This window comes from Petromyzon marinus, chromosome 31 (genome assembly GCF_048934315.1).
Source record: "Petromyzon marinus isolate PM22_M1 ecotype Great Lakes invasive population chromosome 31, UKy_Petmar_22M1.pri1.0, whole genome shotgun sequence".
NCBI classification, from domain to species: Eukaryota; Metazoa; Chordata; class Hyperoartia; order Petromyzontiformes; family Petromyzontidae; genus Petromyzon; species Petromyzon marinus.
The window spans coordinates 4,992,046-5,013,068 of record NC_133697.1 but is presented as its reverse complement, the minus strand read 5'-3'; the positions used below and the strand labels follow the sequence as shown (position 1 = coordinate 5,013,068).

The following is a 21,023-nucleotide window of genomic DNA, read 5'->3' as shown; positions in this document are numbered from 1 at the left end:
CGTTACGTCTCAAAGCACGACAGCGTTGCGACACAAAGGGTATGCGGGGCTTCTCGTGCGGATTGATGAGCGGCGGAGCCACGTCCACACGCCACGCGAGCGAGGCTCTGTGATTAACGTTAATTACGTCAGCCACACACACACACAAATTATTTTGAGACCGGGCGAGAGGAATGCAAATGTCAAGCTGAACTGTACAAAACCGTGGAGAGAGAGAGCGAGCGAGAGAACTCGGCTCACGAACAGAATGCAACCCGCGCCAACAGCACTGCCACAGTCAACGAAAAAAAACCACACAAAACCACACACACACAGCGAGAGAGAGACAACTTGCCCAATGACATTTCTCCCCAAATCGCCGAGGAATTGGGGGGAGGGGACGTGGAACGTCTCGGAATTAAAATACCCCCGGCGGACTGCGATATGACGTGAAATGTGGAAAGAGAGAGAGAGAACCCACAACGCCTTCCGTGAGACGGCGGACGGAGGAGGATAGGGCTGATCGTCGTACAGTGAGCGCAGTTCGTCCGACTGTGAAAAATTAGCCGCTCCACCGAAGGTTAAGCATGGGCGCTTGTGCATGAATGAGTAAGCTGATAATGTACAGTGTAACCAATCCCGAATCCAGAAACAACATGGAAGGGGCTTTCGGTGGGGCTTTAGGCTTTTCGGAGCCCACAGGATATGGGGCTCAATGATGTGTGCTGGCTCAGCGAAAATATTTAAAAAAACCCTCTTCAACAACGGTGTGCTAAGCACTAAAAAAAAAATCACCCACCACCACCCCCCGTCACGTTTCGGACTTATACGTCACAGAGGCAAAATGTATCGAGAGATAAGATTTGATTCTAGATTTAAAGCTTTCGTGACTGCTAGGATCCATACTCTTTGGTCCTATTGGGTAAAGTCACGTAGGTGAAAATAAAATAACAAAAAATCACGACGTTTCGGCCACAACACAAGCGGCCTTCATCAGGTGAAGGGACGAGACTGTCTGGATTTTCACCTACGTGACTTTACCCAATAGAACCAAAGAGTATAGATAAGATTTGCCCAATAACCCTGCCATGCTGTCGTTGTTGTTGCCCTGACGGAATTCGTGCTAATTTTGCTGACCTTTGTCTACCCACTGCTTGAGTGAAAGCTCCCCACCCGCCACCACCACCTCCACCGCCCCCAGCATGACGTGTGGGTTACGTGGGGGGCTGTTTGACCATACTTCATCGTACTGGTCGGCGTGGGACGGTGGATGTGGTCTCACTGGCTGCACAGGAAGCCGGCACTTGTTCGGATATCACTCCCCACTGATATTAGCCGAGGCTGGGAATCGAACTTAGGCCACTGGGTCAATAGTGCCCCGCTTTTCCCTACATGATTATAATCTGATTATTATTATTTTTTTTAAAATACGCAGTGCAAAATCTGGTAAAACACAATTTTTGGGGAATTCTTATTGAGTGTGTCAAATATATACTGTAGGTGCCAAGCGCTTAGCATCTGTAAAACACAATATCAGCGATTCAAATACACGAGGGCACACCGAATAAAAGTTTCACGAGCCGGATACACGCCGCACACTATTTGTTGATCAGGGCAATACAACTTCACGCTGGGTTTTTTTATTTTTTAGAATAAAATAAACTCGTCTCTAGACGAACGTAAAAAGTGGGGGGGGTGGCGGTGTTGGCGCAGCGAGACTAAATTTAAACAACTTTCCACCGCCGGTGTGAGGAGAAGCGAGTGGTGGGGTGGGGAGCGCTGAGAAACTCCCAACAGATGGCTAGGAGCAGTGTTTGCGAGCGATTACGAAACTTGTTTTGAGCCGGCGAGATGATATAACTGGATCCGTCTGAGAGGCGGATCAAACATCTTCCTGCGCCCCAGGATGGCAGCATCTGCTCTCTCTCTCTCGGCCTGGTGCTCCAGGACTCCAGAGGGTGAGAGACGAAAAACTCTCAGAGCAGGCCACCTGCACGGACGAGGCTGCGCCGTGGCTTCAAACGCTCGCAGTCGGGGCGGGCAGAGCAGCACATCAAACAAACGTGATGGAATCCATGCACTCGCCCCCAAACCATTTCACGATGGGCCTAAAATGACAATTACTACTTTCTAATGAATTCGGCATGCCGTGCCCGGCCCCGAAACCTTGGGGCCAAATTGCCCATGGCTAGTCTTCTTGGCTCGGTTGTCATCGCCGTCATCGTCGCTGGGCCATGATCGATCCTCTGCTAGATACAAAGCCGTGGCCCTCACTCGCGGCCCCGACGATGCAACTATCCGCCCCAAAGAACGGCCCGGCTATTCGCGTAATTTGTGCGGTGAATGGTTCGGGTGTTCTCCGAGCTTACGTTCGTGTGAGCGTGGTATTCGGGGGCATACGTTGTCAGTGGTGTAGATGTCGAGTGTGCAGGCGGTGCTATTGCACCAGGGCACAACGGGACCGAGGTTAAGAATAGGAGGGACAATTGGGCAGGGGGCCCAATTTCATTCCTTGCACCGGGACCCGTGCCAAACACACTATGCCACGCGATGTGGTGTCACTTTTATTTTTTAAACCTTTAAAACTTTGTCTATGAGGGACAATACGTTTAAATAGGTGAGTACATGATATAAATGTCCAAACACGCTGGACATGGTTCTAACGTGTACATTCACACACAGACCGTGTACGTTTTCCACATCAGCTGTTATGAAAAGCGACGAATCATCGCATTACTGGAAAATTTCCCACTCACGATAAATTAATGGCCATTGGGCAATGAGATGGCTTAATTTTGCGAAATGCAATATGACAAGTCACCGATCTGGCGACGGATGGCACCATGTCCAGAGTACTTTTAAAACGACAATAAAGAAAACGATTGAAAGAGTTCACGCCAACGTTTCGCTGAGGGGGGGGCTCGAATCTTACGAACCCGTGACCGAACGTCGATCCTCCCTCACCCGAAACGAGGCGCAACTTTTAATGAAGACGCAAACGCGCCGATGGTTGGACGGACGCAGAAGCAGAAGGGGCCTATCAATCCGGAAATAAATTAACTGTAGTTGATTCGCCGGTTTCCGCAGGAATGTGCAGCCCCCACTGATCGGATTTATTTCATCAGGGGGGAAATGAACCTGAAATATTTATACGCAATTTTTCCCACCCGTTAATGGCAAAACACTGGGCGCGCATGGATTAACGCGCGCCCAAATTAACAAGGTAGCCTCCAACACCAGATGCATCAAATTTTAATATTCGGGTCCCACTTAGTGGCCCTGACGAGCGAACGTATTTATAGGTTCCGCCAAATGGACCCGAGCCTGTAGATCACGTGTGCTGCGATGGCAAAAAAGAGAAAACGGCCACCTCGGCTTTGAGGACGATATTCTTATTAATGCGAACGGCGCTCGGCAGACTAATGCTTCGTCATTTCGGTGGTTTATAATAACCAATGCCATTTTAATTTTTTTATCTAATGCTTTACATCGGGTAGGGATGGGGATGAGGGGCCGGGGAGATGGATCAGGCGGCCCACGTTTCAGTGTTAACCAGGATCACGCGCATCAGCGACGCTGGTCTCAACCGCTAAGCAATATCGGCGCATTTTCTCACGCGCCCGCATTATTATAATGATTCTTTTGGCATAGATTACAAAAAAAAACCTCATCGCATATTAAATGCGAAGAAAACTTCTCCATTAAACATTTAAGGGGCGACCCGGCCTGAGCTCGTTTAACATTCCACGCCTATTTCCACCCCACATGGCCATCACTTAATGGCTACAGGGTGCAGAGAAAATCAAACTCAATTATCAAATAATCAAAAGAGAATTGTTACATTAGTAATTCTATTACTAAAGCAGGGAAGAGATTTACAAATGAACTCTAATTAATGAGCCGCGGATCTCCTGCGCTGCCGTGGCAGAACGCTTTGTGGTTCTGAATTACTGGTAGCACGGAGCTGCTCCATTAATTCTGCTCAAGCTAATGGAGCCTCTAACGAATGGCACGGCCGCCCTTCCGCGAACGCACGCACGCTGCCCCCCCCCCCACCCCACACCCCGCCCCCCCCCCGGCCCCCCTCCACACAACCCCACCCCACCTTACGCCCACACTTACACACACTTTACACGCGCAAGTGTGAGCGCGAGCGAGCGAGCGTCTCATCCACGTGGACTTGCAACGGGGGCGACACGTGTGCAACTGCAGCCAGATGATGAGCCATCAATACCCCTTTAAGCCAAATCCTATTTCCCAACAGGCAGCATTCAAAACATCCTGGTTGGGCTTAGCCACCCTACTTGCTTTCAAAGAGTCGCTGGATGTGTCCCGCAAGCATGCGTCGTTTTTCTTGATCAACTGGGATTAAAGCGGCACAAACTGTGCGGACAACCCACCCTTTAACCTTTCGCTCGCGGTTACAGTTTTAACGGCGTAGGGGGTCCTCGTTCTGATAGTAGTAATAATAATAATAAAACGATAATTTAGGTGAAAAATGTTTTGTCACGACCATCCTTAGCGCACACGCTTGGCAAAGCGTGTTTTGAAATGTCTGCCGTGCGCGCCGTCAAATGCTACATTGCCGCGAAAAACTTGACGCTAATTGTTACGCGGATAAACATTTGCTTTTTAGCAACAACAACAAACAAAAATTAGAATTCCTCCTAAAACACGTTCCTGTAAACGTCGCGAGCCGCGATGTGACCGCGAGCTTCACCCAGAAAATGACCCCCCCGCTAATTTATCCCAACGCGGCGGGATATCACTGCGATAGTAGCAGGCGACCCAACGGAGACTCCACAAACTTCGCCGGCGCAGAACCTGACCACCACCCCCCCCCCCCAACGTCAATAGGTGAACCTTAATCGCTACAGCGTGGCTTTCAATTACACAATCCTAACCACCCAGTCCCTTTTTTTTTATATATATAGCGGGGGGGGGGTGGGGGGGGAGGTACTGGCGTGCTTCGTGTTTTTAAGAAATTCATTCAAGGTTTTTTTTCCTGCTCCGCGTAGATTTATAGACAGTCGGCATTAACGCCCCCACCCCCCTCTCGCTTTACGAGGGATCAATAGGGCCTTGAGCCCTCGGCCCGCTCTTAAATACGGTGAAGCTCTGATTTTTTCCGATATGCCAAGCGGCTCGGGTGCGTGAAAGGGGTTAAATGAGCAGCCCAGAAATCCGTGTACAATACACATCAGGACGTAATTAGGCCCTTGCTGTGACCAACATGAAAGCCGCTAGCACTGCAAGCCAGCCTATATTGAACTCATAAATTTCCTTGGCACTTGGAGCTTGGAAAACAACATTTGTCAAATCTAATGAGTTTTTCCTCCCCTTTTTTTCAGTTCATACGATGGAACAACTGGAGGAGCGGCATTAACGCGTATTCATTGCAGGCAGGCAGGCAAGGCAGGAGAGAGAGAGAGAGGGAGAAAAAAACCGAAAAAAATATAGAAGCAATTGGACTGGATGAAGGCAATTTCAGGCATCGCGCTAGAAAGCATTTTGAGAACGATATCTCAAACTGGCGTGCTGGGGCAGAACAACTGAAGTCGGCATCAAAACATCAATATTATTGACCCGATCCGTTAACAAAGCGAAACTTCCGCGCAACATGCCGCAAAGACCGGCAGCAGCGGCAGCGGCAGCAGCAGCAGCTGCGGCGGCCGTGGCGGCGGCCGTGGTGGCCGTGGCGGCGGCCGTGGCGGCGGCCGTGGCGGCGGCAGCTAGCGGGGGAGGGAGCGCTCACCTGCTCCACCAGGTTGCTGGAGGAGGGCCGCGAGACGTCGTCGTCTCCCTTGGTGCTGCTCTCGTCCCGGTCGTCGATGACCAGGTCTATGGGCATCTTGCCCTTGAGGCAGCTGATGTACCGGTGGCAGAAGTTGTCGCAGAGTTCGTGAACCTGTGTCCACGCGGGAGGTGGACAAAGAGGTGCATTTAGAGGCCGAGGAGGAGGAGGAGGAGGAGGAGGGAGGGGCGGGGGGGACAAGGAAGGGGAAAAAAAAAGCTCTGATGGGAAAAAAGGGCACACACTGGGGCCCCTCGTCCTGATGTTAAAAGGAATCTTTGTTTTGCTGAATGTAACAGAATCCTGGAATGGCCTTGAATCATTCTGGTGACAACAAGGCTCTTACAATGGGGGGGAGTAAAAGGCATAATTAATTCAAATTAGTAGAATTCTAACGTGGACCACAGCGTTTACTCCTTGTTTCGCAAAAAAAAAAAATCCACATTGCCGCTCCATTGTTGTCGAGTGTAACGGAGATGTACGGCAGATTGCGCGTAAAAAAAAACCGCGCATGCACGGGCACGCAACTCTTTCCTCCGCTTTGCTTTGCGATTTAACAAACCGAAATAAATTCACAGCGACTTTCTCCACCGCCGCCGTGTGTTCGTCAACTTTTTTTTTTTACACGGTGAAAATTGTAACAATCGCCGCGTCATCGTTTTGCGAAGGGAAGTTAAAAACACGAGGAATCGTCGGTGGGTTAATTCGGATCGCATCATGGATGCGCAGTGGAATGCTGGACATCGCGACGGCATGGGTATGGTCCTTCAACCAGCAGTGGATTGTTCACGGCTGATGGATGATGTATGGATAACTTAACACTATTTTTGTAAACATATATATAGTTGAATGGACCACTTCACGAGCGAGGGCGTTATAAATTGCGCGATAATCACGCCATGGGGATTTTATATTTAAATATTAATTCAGTTTGTTGATGACCAGTTTTTTTTTTATTGAGACATTGGCCCAAACGTCGCCTATTAGATTATATATATATCCCATCATTTAACACCAGTGTCAAAATTTACGAACGTGCAGAGTCTTGTTGTTAATTGTGCTTGTGCAACACCGCAGCGGCATTGCCATGTAATTTTTGACCAATCCGCAGGGTGACTGAAAATTTCATTTTTCTTTTCCAGCCTTGAATTTAAAATGTATTTTTTACTTTTAAAACAACTTTTTTTTTCTAGCAAAAAGAAAACTTTTAAAAATCATCGTAGACACTACACTACCAAATAACATTGAAACAAAGTAAGACTTTAAATAGAACGGATATTGTCGCACAGTCAACACATGCCACATCCATTTTCTGAAGAAGAAGAAGAAATCTATACATCAATTAATGAACTACTCTACTTTTTTAAATGAAACTAGTGGCTTATTCTACGAAGTAATAACACCTACCGACATTACAAGGGTTATAAACCCATGCCTGTCCGCGTGTGTAAAACCACTTTCTAGATGTGTAACGTTACTACACATCACAGCGTTAGCAGCTTTAATGACACCCAGCGGCTTTTACAAGTTAAGAAACGACACACATTGTACCGAGGACTCTTTTTTTTTTGGCGGAGGGTGGGAGGTTAAAATACAGCGAGAGATTGTGTGAATTTCATCTGCTCACCTTTTCCAACTCGAGTAAGTGAAATCTTAACACTTGAATTGACTGGATCATCTGCAAGTGACAATAACAGTATATATATTTTTAAAGAGCCACAAATTACTCAAAATATATAACTTATGATGATGATAATAACAATGTTTCAATACAATGGGAATGCTATTTCAATATGTCACATCTTTAAGACACATCACTCTCGAACAACTATCCACGCACTTGTGTTAAATACGTTTTTTTTTTAAATTGAGCCTAATTTTATAATTAACCCCAAGATCGGGTAAGGCAAAGGCGAGATGATTATATTTATCTGATGAAAGCATACGTTTTAAACATACACTTCGCAACAGTGCGCGCACTCTTTCACAAGAGCCACACTCATCTGTTATTAACATCATCATCATCATAACAACAGTGAGCCAGCAGCGGAAACATCCGTTGAATGTTCGCACACGCGTAGGGCGCGGATATTTCACAACCACCGTCTCTCCAACCATCGCCGTTCTCGTCATCGTCCAGTGATCCCCAGCAAACACAACCACTTTGCTACAAAACAGCATAAAGACCGCCGACATTTTCGCCTTGGCTATCGTCGTTTAAATAGAACTGACATCTTACTGTGTAAACGATACACCCCCCCCCACCACCACCACCACCAAACCGCACCCTGCCGCGTAGCCTGAACAGACTGTTGGGGCAAGTCGCTGTTATTGCGAGCACCTATAAAGAACAGGCACGGTGTACGAATGTGGTGGGTGGTGTGGCAAGGTACCACCACGCAATGCTGTTGTTGTTGTTGTGGTGGTGCAAGTCGTCGTAACAGGCTACTCGTGTGAATCCCGAGTCGACCTAGGGGAAGGCCAGGCCTAGGACTGGTTCAGATAACAACACGTCGATGTTCTTGGGCACGTGAGCGTGAATCTAACTCCGGGTGGTGGTGGTGGTGGTGGTTGTTGTTGGTGGTGGTTCGAGAGCGCAGCGTGCTAACCGCTGCGCCACCGCTCCCCCTCTCCAACCCCCAACAAAACCGCCCGTGTCCTTCACGTACACCGCGCGACGCGACACACGACACACCACACTGGCCAGGCCAGGCTATTCATCGTGAGCCGTTCCACAGCTCACGATGAAACAGCAACAACAAAAAAACCCCCTAACGAAACAATCGTGCTGCGTCGACAAAAGACAAAAGATCACCCCGTGTCGCCTGTAACAGACCTCAACAGTGCTGTTAGCGAGCATCTATGAAGGCCGGCACGGCGCACGAGGAAGTGGGTCGCCAGCAACAACGCCCGGGCCGCCTTTGTCTCCCCAGCGGCGATGTTTTACAAAACCGCACCGGGCACTCAATTCGAGGCCGAGTCGACCGCGAACCGACCGCGAACCGGTTCAGATAATCGTCACCGGTGTTGGCCGTGAGCGGGAATCGAACCCGGGTCGCCAGGTACAGTGGCGCAGCGCAGCGCTAGCACCCGACATCACCGCTCCCCCGACACACACGCACACACGCGCACGCACGTAAAGACATACGCGCACGCACACACACGCACGCACACACGCACAGACATACACGCACACGCGCGCACACACGCGCGCACACACGCACGCGCTGGCTGGCACACGGGACGATACTCATCGCGTGTATTTATTCGAGACGAGATAATGCGCAACTCGAGGAACAGGAGAGATAGGGGGAGGCGGCAAGTTTCGCTTACCAGATTGTCGAGCTCCGGGTTCGAGGTGTAGAAGGGGCTGTCCGCTCGGACCTGCGAACAGCCGCGCGGTCAGTGCAGCGGTGGGGAAGAGGGGTGGGTGGGTGGGTGGGCAGGTTACGAGCAACCTGTCTCTTGCGGTCACGCGCGACGACTCGGCAACTTCGGACACGACTACGACGACTTTTTGACTCGACAACTATCGACGACGGCGGTGGGGGGGGGGGGGCACGCGAGAGACGGGCGGGGGTGGGTGAAACTTTCTCTCTCGAGCCATTATCGCTCGCGATTAGCGGAATGGGTTCCCCTCCTGACACCCACCCCCTCACCATCAACCCACCCCACCTTGCCCAACGTCGCATTGACACGGCGCTCGGACACGCACCCAGAGACAAAGGTCCCCCGTGTTGCCTCGACGGACGCGTCGGGAGCAAGTGCCGTGAGCGAACACCTCGCGAAGGTCGGCACGACGCACGAGGGAGTGGCGTGGTCGGTCACGACGCACTTGCCCAAGCCTCTGTCTTACCAAATGGCTCACCAAGTACAATACTCAGTTGAAGGAAGGAGAGGGGGGGGGGTGGAGAAAACTCGCCGGACTGATTCGGATAGTTCTAAACGTTACGCTGCGCGATCACGTTTACACGGAGATTCATATCAACCGCCGGGGATCTCTCCTGTTCGATATGCTCCGCAGACGGAACACCACGTCCAGTATACGCGCCGTCTCTCGCCATCGCCGCGGCTACTGCGAGACACGCGCGGTAGCCGCTGCTGCCGGTGTAGGCTAAGGCGGGCGAGCCGGGTAAGGTGCGGCGAGGAATTGAGCCGTGCCGTGTTTCAACGTCCGTAGGTTTAAACACGCAGAAGCTGAGCTCGCCGACGAGCCAACATTTCACACGCGCGTTTATCCGGAACTCTTTAAGTTTACAAAACGATATATTTTGTTTTGTTGCGACAGATCATGTGTGCAAATATACAACACGGAACACAGCAGCAGCAGCAGCAGCTCAACAATTATCAGTACAGTAATAAGAAAACGTTGTGTTGCCACGTGTAAGAAATACTGTAATCGAGGCGCACACGCGCGCGCGTGCCGAGTGTTCATCCGCTGTCAATCGTTGCGCCCCCCTGGCCCTCAGCCTCTCAGCTGCCGGGCAGGTGAGAGGCTGCCGGGCAGGTGAGAGGCTGGCACGACATCCCCCAGCACCCACCGCCCCCCGTACCTGCTTGGCGAACACGGCCAGATCCTCGTTGAAGGAGTCGGAAGAGCAAACGTCGCCCCCCGCGACTCCTGGCTCCCTCGGGGTGCATGTCGCCAACTCGCACTTCTCAAACACGAGGGCCAGCAGCGGGAACAGCGGATGTCTGCATCACAGGGGGGGGGGGGCAGGTTAGGATGGGGGGGGGGCATGCGTTTCCGTACACGCGACTCTAAAAGTGAAAACACGACGGTACACATTGCACACGTAAAATAGTCGCGCGTACATCCCGCGCGGCAACACACACACACACAACACGTGCACAACGCGTGCGTGTGTACAACATAGCTGTTAGTGTACAGATATGTACCGCGCGCAACCCCACGCGTGCCCATACACACAACACGTGTGTAACGTGCACGTGCGCACACATTTGGTGCGCACACGGGCACAGCACGCACGAAGACACCGCGCATCATACGTGCATACACAAGCACAAAATATAAAATATTCACACGAACATACGTGCGCACACACACACACACAAAGTACACACACGGATAAAACATGCGTTCGTACATCCGGGCACACGTGCGCGCGCACACAAAGATAAAGACAAAGATCCCTCATATAGCCTTAACAGACTGTAGGGACAAGTGCTGTTAGAGAGCACCTATGAAGACCGGTAACGCTACACGAGGGGGTGGGTGGCCAGCACCACGCCCGACCGCCTTTGTCTCCCTAGTGGCGATGTTTACACACTGAACCAGATACTCATTTGAGGCTGAGTCGACCTAGGGGAGGCCCAGAACCGGTTCAGATAATCGTCACTGGTGTTGGCCGTGAGCGGGAATCGAACTTGGGTAGCCGGGTTCATAGCGCAGCGCGCTAACCGCTACACTTTCGCTCCCCACGTGCGCGCGCACACACGCACGTACGCACACACATGTACACAGACATTCACAAGCAAACACACGTAAACGCGTACATCGACACAACACAAAACGCGCACATGTATGCACACGTATGGTACGCGCACGCACACGCCACACACGTGTTCCCACGCTATGCGTATGCTCACAAAATAACAATCACACGCGCATGCATGCATACGCAGTCACACATGTATACACGCGCAAATATATACGTACAAGCCACACGCACACACATACCGTATACATTGTTCTAACACCAACACATCTATTAGCGAAACACACGAGAACACATACATACATACGCTCACAAATGTAGGTATACTTGCGTAAATGTACACACGCACTCGCAACGCATCGACGCTCAAGCACACGTACAGACACGTACACACATAGACACTCACACGTAAACACACACGTATACAAATAGACACTCACACGTACACACATAGACACTCACACGTGAACACACACACGTACACACATAGACACTCACACGTATACATACACACGTACACACATAGACACTCAAACGTAAACATACACAAGTACACACATAGACACTCACACATAAACACACACACGCACGTACACACATAGACACTCACACGTATACATACACACGTGCACACATAGACACTCAGACGTAAACATACACACACGTACACACATAGACACTCACACGTAAACACACACACGTACACACACAGACACTCACACGTGAACACACACGTACACACACAGACACTCACACGTGAACACACACGTACACACAGACACTCACACGTAAACACACGTACACACGTAGACCCTCACACGTAAACACACACACGCACGTACACATAGACACTCACACGTGAACACACACACGTACACACAGACACTCACAGGTAAACACACGCACGTACACACATAGACACGTAAACACACACACGCACGTAAACATAGACACTCACACGTAAACACGCACGTAAACATAGACACTCACACGTAAACATACACACGTAAACACTCACACGTAAACAGACACGTACACACATAGACACAGGTAAACACAAACACACGCACGTACACACATAGACATCTCACATGTAAACACAAACGCGTAAACACACACGCACGTACACACACAGACACTCACTCTTAAACACACACACACGCACGTACACACATAGACACTCACACGTAAACACACACACGCACGTAGACATAGACACTCACACGTGAACACACGCACGTGCACACACACTCACACGTGAACACGCACGTGCACACACAGACACTCACACGTGAACACACACACGTGCACACATACAGACACTCACGTGAACACACGCACGTGCATACATAGACACTCACACGTGAACACACGCACGTGCACACACAGACACTCACACGTGAACACGCACGTGCACACATAGACACTCACGTAAACACACGCACGTACACATAGACATTCACACGTGAACACACACACGCACGTACACATAGACACTCACACGTGAACACACACACGCACGTACGCACATAGACACTCACACGTGAACACATACACACTCACACGTGAACACACACACGCACGTGCACACACAGACACTCACACGTGAACACAAAGCACTCGCACGGCACACAGACACACACGTGAACACACACACGTACACACACACTCACACGTGCACACATAGACACTCACACGTGAACACACGTACGTACACAGACACTCACACGTGAACACAAAGCACTCGCACGGCACACATAGACACTCACACGTGAACACACACACGTGCACACACACTCACACGTGCACACATAGACACTCACACGTGAACACAAAGCACACGCACGGCACACATAGACACTCACACGTGAACACACGCACGTACACAGACACTCACACGTGAACACAAAGCACACGCACGGCACACATAGACACTCACACGTGAACACACACACGTGCACAGACACTGACACGTGAACACAAAGCACTCGCACGGCACACATAGGCACTCACACGTGAACACACACACGTGCACAGACACTCACACGTGAACACACGCACGTACACAGACACTCACACGTGAACACAAAGCACTCGCACGGCACACATAGACACTCACACGTGAACACACGCACGTACACAGACACTCACACATGAACACAAAGCACTCGCACGGCACACATAGACACTCACACGTGAACACACGCACGTACACAGACACTCACACGTGAACACAAAGCACTCGCACGGCACACACACACGCGCACGTGTCACCGTGTGACACAACCGCGAGTTACGCCTCGGCGCGTGCCTCCTCCGCACGGACAACTTTCTCCGCGCCCTCTATCAGCGACGTTTCGCAGTTTGATATCATTTCTATAAATTACCAGCAATTAAGTGATCAATTACCCCGCTTCAACAATCGGTTTGTTCCGCCGGCTTGTGCGCGCGGGGAATATTTTGTTGTTTCTTTCTGGAGTGATTATTAAAACTCGAATCATCATCATCATCCCGCAGCCATGTTGAGGGCGGGCCAGCGGGGATCATGAATGGGCAACGGAGAGGGGAACAGCTCCCCCCTCGCCAACCTGCGCCTGTCCCCCCTCGGACCACGACCCCCCAAAAAAAACTTTTGGGGTCCCATAACGGCTTGCTGGGTATCCCCCCCCCACTTTTCCCGTGGCAAGTCCCAGCCGCAGCTGGGGTCGCGAACTCGGGGTAGGCGAGTTGGTGGACGAGTGGACTCTGCACATCATCACCACCACCACGACCATCATCAACCAAACAAACCCTACAACCAACTACCCACATTAAACTCGAAAAGCAATTGCATCTCGCTGTGCCGTTCTCGGGATTCTACCGCGTACTGTTTTGGCACGACGTCCGACGTTTCGCTCTCCGTGCCGAGATCTACTTTCTTCTCAGCTCGGGTACATTGGAAGCGAAGAACGTCGACCAACATTCGTGCCGAAACATGACCACCCGAAAACCGCACGCGAGCCGAGCGGAACTAACCGAGAAGACATTCTCGGCAAGCTGCAACGGCAGTCGGAAGAAATCTAAAATTTTGTTGTAATTATTAGAGATTTTAACCCCCCCTCCTCCCCCCACCACCACCATCAACCTACCTCGTCTACCCCTTTGTTACCGTTACAAAATAAGAAATCCCACAAGTTGTAGCGCAGACTCTCGCCCTCTCGCTCGTCGGGAGCCCGTACCCGTAAATGGAGTCCTTGTCCCTCTTGAGCGCATCGTTGACGGGCGAGCCCATTCCGGCTGACATGACGCCCGCGTGCGCGGGGTGCGGGTACTGGTGGCCGTGCAGAGGCGGCCCGTGGTTCAGGTGATGCACGGGCTGCATGGGCCTCGGCGCGTGCGGGTCCCCGTACATGGAGGCCGGCACCCCGACCCCGTCCATGCCGCCGTAATGGCCCAGCTCATCGTACTGCGGGAACGACGAGCGGACGCGAAGAAGAGAGGAGATGAGAAGAAGAGAAGAGGAGGTGGGGAAGGAGGTGACGGCGAGGCTGAGCGCGGCGCTTTAAGTTGCGATCGCGGCGTCAAGTGAAGTGGAGTGGCCGCCGTGCGCGCCGTGCAGGCGGCGGCGGCGGCGGCTGCACTCGCGCTGCGCTCCGTGCGTGCACGGCGGCGGCATCGAGCCGCCATCACGTCAGAAGCGGCGGCGGCGGCGGCTGCGGCGAGAGGCTGTGGGAGGCTGCGAGCCCCGACAGCTGGGCGAGAGCTTGCGGAGCAGAGCGCCCGGGATGCGAGCACGCGTGGTGAGAGAGAGAGACACGGTGGTGGTGGTGGTGGGGGGGAGAGAGAGAGAAAGAGCGAGAGAGGTGAGCACTCCGGATTAACCTACCCTCTGCGCCATGGGTCCGCGCTCTCGGGCTCTCCTCTCCCAGCCGCCTCCGCCGCCGTCAAAAGCCCGGGCCGCTCCCAGCGCCTCCGCTGACGCCGCTCGCCCTCCCGCCCGTCCGCCTGTCTCTCCCCCCCCCCCCCCCGCCGTACGTCGTCTCCGCGGCTCCCGCAGCCGATCCCGACTCGCAGCACCCCCCCCCCTCCTCTCCCCGAGAGAGACGCGGGACTCTCCCCGGTCGCGGCGGACGATCCGAGGCGGGACCGAGCGCGCGTTCGGGCTGCGTGAAGCCGTCAACAGGCGCCTCTCCGGAGCCGAGCGGGGCTCATGGCTTTTTGCCACTCCAGCTGTCAATCAGCACCGCGTTGTCAAGGCACTGAATGAGTGATGATCCGGCGCGCTATTCGACTGGTCGCCGCGCGATGCTTGGCCTCGGCAGCGAAGGCAGCGTCGGAGCGAGGTGGTGGGGGGGGGGGGATAGGCAAGAGTCGTTTTCAAACGTCTGATACACAGAGGCGCTGTGCTCCGCGTGTGTGTGCGCGCGCGCGTGCGTGCGTGTGTGTCGCGCGGTAGATGTGTGTGTGTGTGCGCGCGCCCGGGCGCTTGTGTCTTGCGTTCAGGGTGTGTTTGTGTGTACGTATAGGCGTGTTGCGCGTGTATGTGTGTCTCGCCCCCTTCACCCCCACCACCACCCACCACCCGCCTCCCACCCCTGCGCTAAGCTGTATCGGGAGGGAGGCTTGCTGCGAGCGGCTGTGTCTGCGCGGAGGCGCGCGCGGGGTGCCGCGTCTGGAGGTGAGGGCCGACTCACGGAAAGCGCCGGGGCCGCCGTTCGGGGTGGAAAAGAGGCAAGCGGCCTGAAATAGCGCGGGCAGGGGCAGGGAGGGAGGGAGGGGGGGCAGAGGAGGGAGGGAGGGGGGGCAGAGGAGGGAGGAGGGGGGGGCAGCAGAGGAGGGAGGGGCGGTGAGAGAGAGAGCGAGCGAGAGCGAGAGAGTGCGGAGCGGAGCGAGGGAAGAGAGGGGGGAATGATACTGATTGTGTGACGGTAACACCCCGCGCACCATCATCAATGTAAACTCGCATGCGTGCGCGTACGCGCGTGCGTGCGTGCGTGTGAGCGAGCGCGCGCGCGCAGTGAGATGCCGCTTCATAATAGCGCCTTTTCCCAATCAAAGCGGCGCTATGAATTATGCACGTTGCGCGTCTCTCTCGTTCGCCTCCTGCGTTCTCCTTGCGTCTCCGTGAGGACACAACGAAAAAAAAGCGCAACTCGCGGCCAAACTTTCAAAAAGCGAACTGGAACTGCTAAACTTTTTTTCTGTCGAAGTGGGGGGCGGGCGGGCGGGGGGGGGGGGCAGGGTGGGTGGGGGGGGGGTGCGGAGCAGCGGGAGGGTGGGGGGCTCGGCTCGGTGTTGCGGGAGGGGAGTGGTGGGGGACGTGGGGGGGGTGCTGGTGGAGTGAGTTATCTGTAGCCGTAGCCTTCGCGACAAAACTGACACCGGCCGAAAGTAACTTGACTTGATTGGTAAGTAGACACTAATTGGTGAGTATGAGTGCGTGGTGGAGTCGCGGGCGCGTCGCTGTTCACGCGAGGTGGAACGAGAGAGGAGCGAATTCGCACGAACGCCGACGTTGGAACGACTCCCCCCCATCCCTCCCCCCCCCCCCCCCCGTGTGCGATTGAAATTTTCTGGCTACGGCGGAGGATTCGAGCGCTTGAACGCAACATTTTCGCTGTCGATTTCACGCTTTTGACTCTTGTTGCACCAACCGAACCGACAACAATAACAAAAACCCACCACACCACCAACAACACGCAACTTGCGGCCAGGCACTTTTAATAACGCGGGGGGTTGGCTCCTCCACGTGTTACAAGCCAGGAGGACATTTTAAACCAGAAAAATATCGATCCGGACCCCTCGCGATCAATGAAGCCGAACAAACGAGCCTAGCGCCATAGGAATATTCAGCAGCAGCAGCAGGGATAATGATGACAGCTTCGGGTGCCCGTGAGTTTTGTCGGGAAGCGGTGCGCGCGATGGTCACACGCACGGGTCCCGTACGTGATCACGACCAGGGGGGAGGGTGCCGTCACAGCCGTTTGCTATTGTACGGCGTGTGAGCCAACAACAGCCGCATTGTACACTCAGTGCGTGCGCGTGTGTAGTGCAGTGTGTGTAGTGTATGTAGTGTGTGTAGTGTATGTAGTGCGTTTAGTGTATGTAGTGTGTGTAGTGTAGTGCGTGTAGTGTGGTGTCGTGTGTGTAGTGTGTGTAGTGTAGTGCGTGTAGTGTGGTGTGTAGTGTGTATCGTGTGTGTAGTGTGTGTAGTGTATGTAGTGTGTGTAGTGTGGTGTGTGTAGTGTAGTGTGTGTAGTGTATGTTATGTGTGTAGTGTGTGTAGTGTATGTAGTGTGTGTAGTGTAGTGTGTGTAGTGTAGTGTGTGTAGTGTATGTTATGTGTGTAGTGTGTGTAGTGTAGGGTGTGTAGTGTGTGTAGTGTAGTGTGTGTCGTATGTGTAGTAAGTGGGGAGCGGCAGTGTAGTGGTTAGCGCGCTGCGCTACGAACCCGGCCACCCGGGTTCGATTCCCGCTCACGGCCAACACCAGGGACGATTATCTGATACCGGTCCTGGGCCTCCCCTAGGTCGACTCAGCCTCAATTTAGTACCTGGTGCGGTGTGTAAACATCGCCACTAGGGAGACAAAGGTGGCCGGGCGTAGTGTTGGCCACCAACCCCCTCGTGTGCCGTGCCGGCATTCATAGGTGCTGCTCGCTAACAGCACTTGACCCAACAGTCTGTTAAGGTTACACAGGAAATATTTATCTTTATAGTGTAGTGTAGCAGTTAGCGCGCTGCGCTACAAACACCGGCGACCCGAGTTCGATTCCGGGATTATCTTAACCCGATCCTGGGCCTCCGCAAGGTCGACTCAGCCTCAAATGAGTAGTGTACCTTTTGTGTATGCATCGCCATTGGAGAGACAAAGGCGGCCGGGCGTGGTTCTGGCCATCCACTCGTGTCCCGATCCGGCCTTCATCGGTGCTCGCTAACAGAACTTGCCCCAAAGCTCTATTAAGGCTATACGGGTGATCTTTGTTTTGTACACACATTACACACGAGATACATGTATGTCCGAAAATATTAGCCAAGCAATGCATGACACGCTAGGTACAAGTGTGTACGCATTGCACACTAGGTATATGTATACACGTGTGTGTGTGCCTTCCATAGGTGCTCGCACTTGCCCCCAATAGCCCGTGTCGGCTATTCGGGGGATCTTTGCCTTTGTACCAGTCAGCAGTTGTGCGTTACTTGAGTGTTCTAGTGCGTGCGCGTGTGTGTTATCCATAGTTGAAACGTAGCTTACTGCCAAAGCAATTTTCGGAATTGCATGATATTTCCTTGAAGGATACAATTACGTGGACGCATGTCATCTTTAAAGGGAGTGTCCGTTACAATGTTAATGTTTGTTATCGTGGCTGCGCGCATCCTGTGCAGCGATTCGCGTTCTGCTCTTGAGTGTGCGCGCGCGCGTGCATGCGAGTTGGTGCGGAGCATAAACATTGGCAGTGGGGGGAGACAAAGGCGGCCGGGTGTGGGATGCCGGCCACGTCTTACCGCTTGCTCGTGTTAATAGGTGCTCGATAACAGCACTTGCCCCCAACAGTCTCCGTATAGGGCTACACGTGGGACCTTTGTCTTTGTATTGTGCGTTCGTGCGTGCCGTGAGTGTCTTTGTGAAAACGTTGCTGTGAATTCACGGGGCTGTACGCGCCGCCTTTAATTGTTTGCGTGAATTCTCTAAGTTTGTGCGATCTCCGGTTGAACATCCACGAAGCGACATAGAGAACGTTGAGCGCGAACGTGTTCATAGGCTGATGGTCGCCTCGGTGTTACCCGGTGAACGCGCAACTCCGCAACTCATGTGAACGCGGGCGTTACTGCAACGCCACAGTCACTTGTTGTTGTTTACAGGGTACCAGCGAGAGAGTGGGCCTGTGTGTTGATGCTCAATGTATATTCACGTGTGTTAATAGTTTATATATAAATACTGTAATTATCCGGATTTTACGGTACACCAATATTTGTACTATATTATGCTTTAAAATATAATTTGTATTTAATATTGTTATTGTTGATGTTGTGTGATTGCGCGCGCCGCGTGTTACAAATAATATTCTTGTACGTCTCTGTGAGTTATACTGCAGTGTATTTATGCGTGTGAGTTTGTATTCGTGATGTAAACGCTTAGGCGCTGCGTGCCTCGAATTAAACGTACAGCAAAACATCGCCTTTTACAGCTGCCACTGTTGTACATCGCCACGTTGATTCTCTTCAAGTATTTATGCTAACGTTAAATTAAAATACAAAAAGTTATCATTTGCGAAATTACACCAAGCAGTCGCCGATTAGTGTGTATGCATTAAAGTTTGGGAAACTTTTTTTTTGTGGTTGTGTAATATTTGTAAAGACATTTTACATGGCTGTGTCGGTATGTATTTGCTTATTTTTGTAACCTAGAAGATACTAAAATATAATTGATTTGGATGAGTCGTCTTGTCTCGGGCATTTAAATATGATATGTAATTGTAATAAATAAAAGCACTATTTTTTTACTCGCACCCTTAACGTGATTTATTTTTTAAAATATAATTTTAGGTAAAGTTACACAAGCCACGTGAACGGGGAGGAAACACGTGAACACAAGACTAATATTTTTTTTTTAAACAATACGGGCATGAATGCAGCACGTGCAATAAATACAGAGCGAGGCGTGTGAACACGTGGACGAAGGCGCGTCGATATATAGGCGAATGCGCCGATGAACACGTGTTAGTTTACATGTGTCAAATCTTAAACCCGCATGAACACAGCGCGTAGAATATTTGCGACATGCACGCGTGAGCGCAAGATGTTTAATGTCTGCAATGTGAACGCAGAGCGTAGAAAATAATTTAAATTACGAGCGCGTGAACACAATAAATAGAATATATGTACGTCAAATGAACACTTGAACACAACACGTAGCACATAAGTTACATTATAAATGCATGACCACTAGTAAACTATATGTAAGTGAACACATGAACACACCACGTAGCATATAAGTAAAATCATGAGCACGTGAATACAACGCGTAGATTATATGCGACATTGTGAAAACAGTACATATAATATAATCAAGTGAGCTGATAAACAAGCGAACGTATGTGTAATATTTCTAAGTTGAACACATGGACACAGCACGCATATTGGTGAAATGTTAGCACATGAACACAACGCGCGCGCTAATCGGATGAACACAATAACAAAGCACTCGATACATGCGCGGTGGTGAACACATGAACAAAAGTACGCGCGGAATGCAGGCAAATTAAGCCGAACACGTGAACACCACGTGCGGAATTTAATTTATCTCTATACACCCTGAGCGCCACACGATTGCGTAGCGATACGCTGGCGAGATTAACACACACGCGCGCATTAACAGAAATAATGTACGCCGCGCGCGTGAACCAATGCTGAGGTTAAAATAAAAACGTCCAGAAAGCGTTGGAGATGAACCCAGGAGCACATTGCGGTAGTCAACTTGAACGTAAGTGAACGGTTTGGCCTGGGTTGTGTGGTACGGCCCCGCTGATGCGTGGGATTAAAAGGGCACCCCCTGTCCCACCGCTCCTCTTTTTCGTAGTCCAGTCGAACCGAGCCCCTCTCTTCTCTGGCCCCGTGCCTGCGCGCTCGATTAGCTCCGGCCCCTCGACATGAGACGCGGCGCGAACGCTGTGAGATACGTAAATAAGTATGTACGTTGAACTTCTTTCGCGCCGTACGTGACCGACCGCGCTCATGCGTAAACCGAGCAGGTGAGCACATCCCCCAGAACACGTAGAGCGTCACGGGCGAGCGAGATGACTACCGCACGAA

At 51.9% G+C, this 21,023-nt stretch overlaps 1 protein-coding gene across 2 annotated transcripts in view; it reads right to left on the bottom strand.

The window, feature by feature from the left end:
* LOC116947946 (homeobox protein Meis1-like) overlaps positions 1-15,238 on the bottom strand; it is a 93,965-nt gene extending 78,727 nt beyond the window's left edge. For both annotated transcript variants that reach the window (XM_032964291.2, XM_032964292.2), the window contains exons 1-6: positions 15,098-15,238; positions 14,451-14,677; positions 10,327-10,468; positions 9,107-9,157; positions 7,401-7,451; positions 5,735-5,887 (exon numbers count right to left, since the gene is read on the bottom strand). In XM_032964291.2, coding sequence (XP_032820182.1) covers positions 5,735-5,887; positions 7,401-7,451; positions 9,107-9,157; positions 10,327-10,468; positions 14,451-14,677; positions 15,098-15,109 — 636 coding nt within the window. In that variant the 5' untranslated portion in view covers positions 15,110-15,238. The remainder of the gene's footprint in view (positions 1-5,734; positions 5,888-7,400; positions 7,452-9,106; positions 9,158-10,326; positions 10,469-14,450; positions 14,678-15,097) is intronic.
* Positions 15,239-21,023: the final 5,785 nt, after the last annotated feature.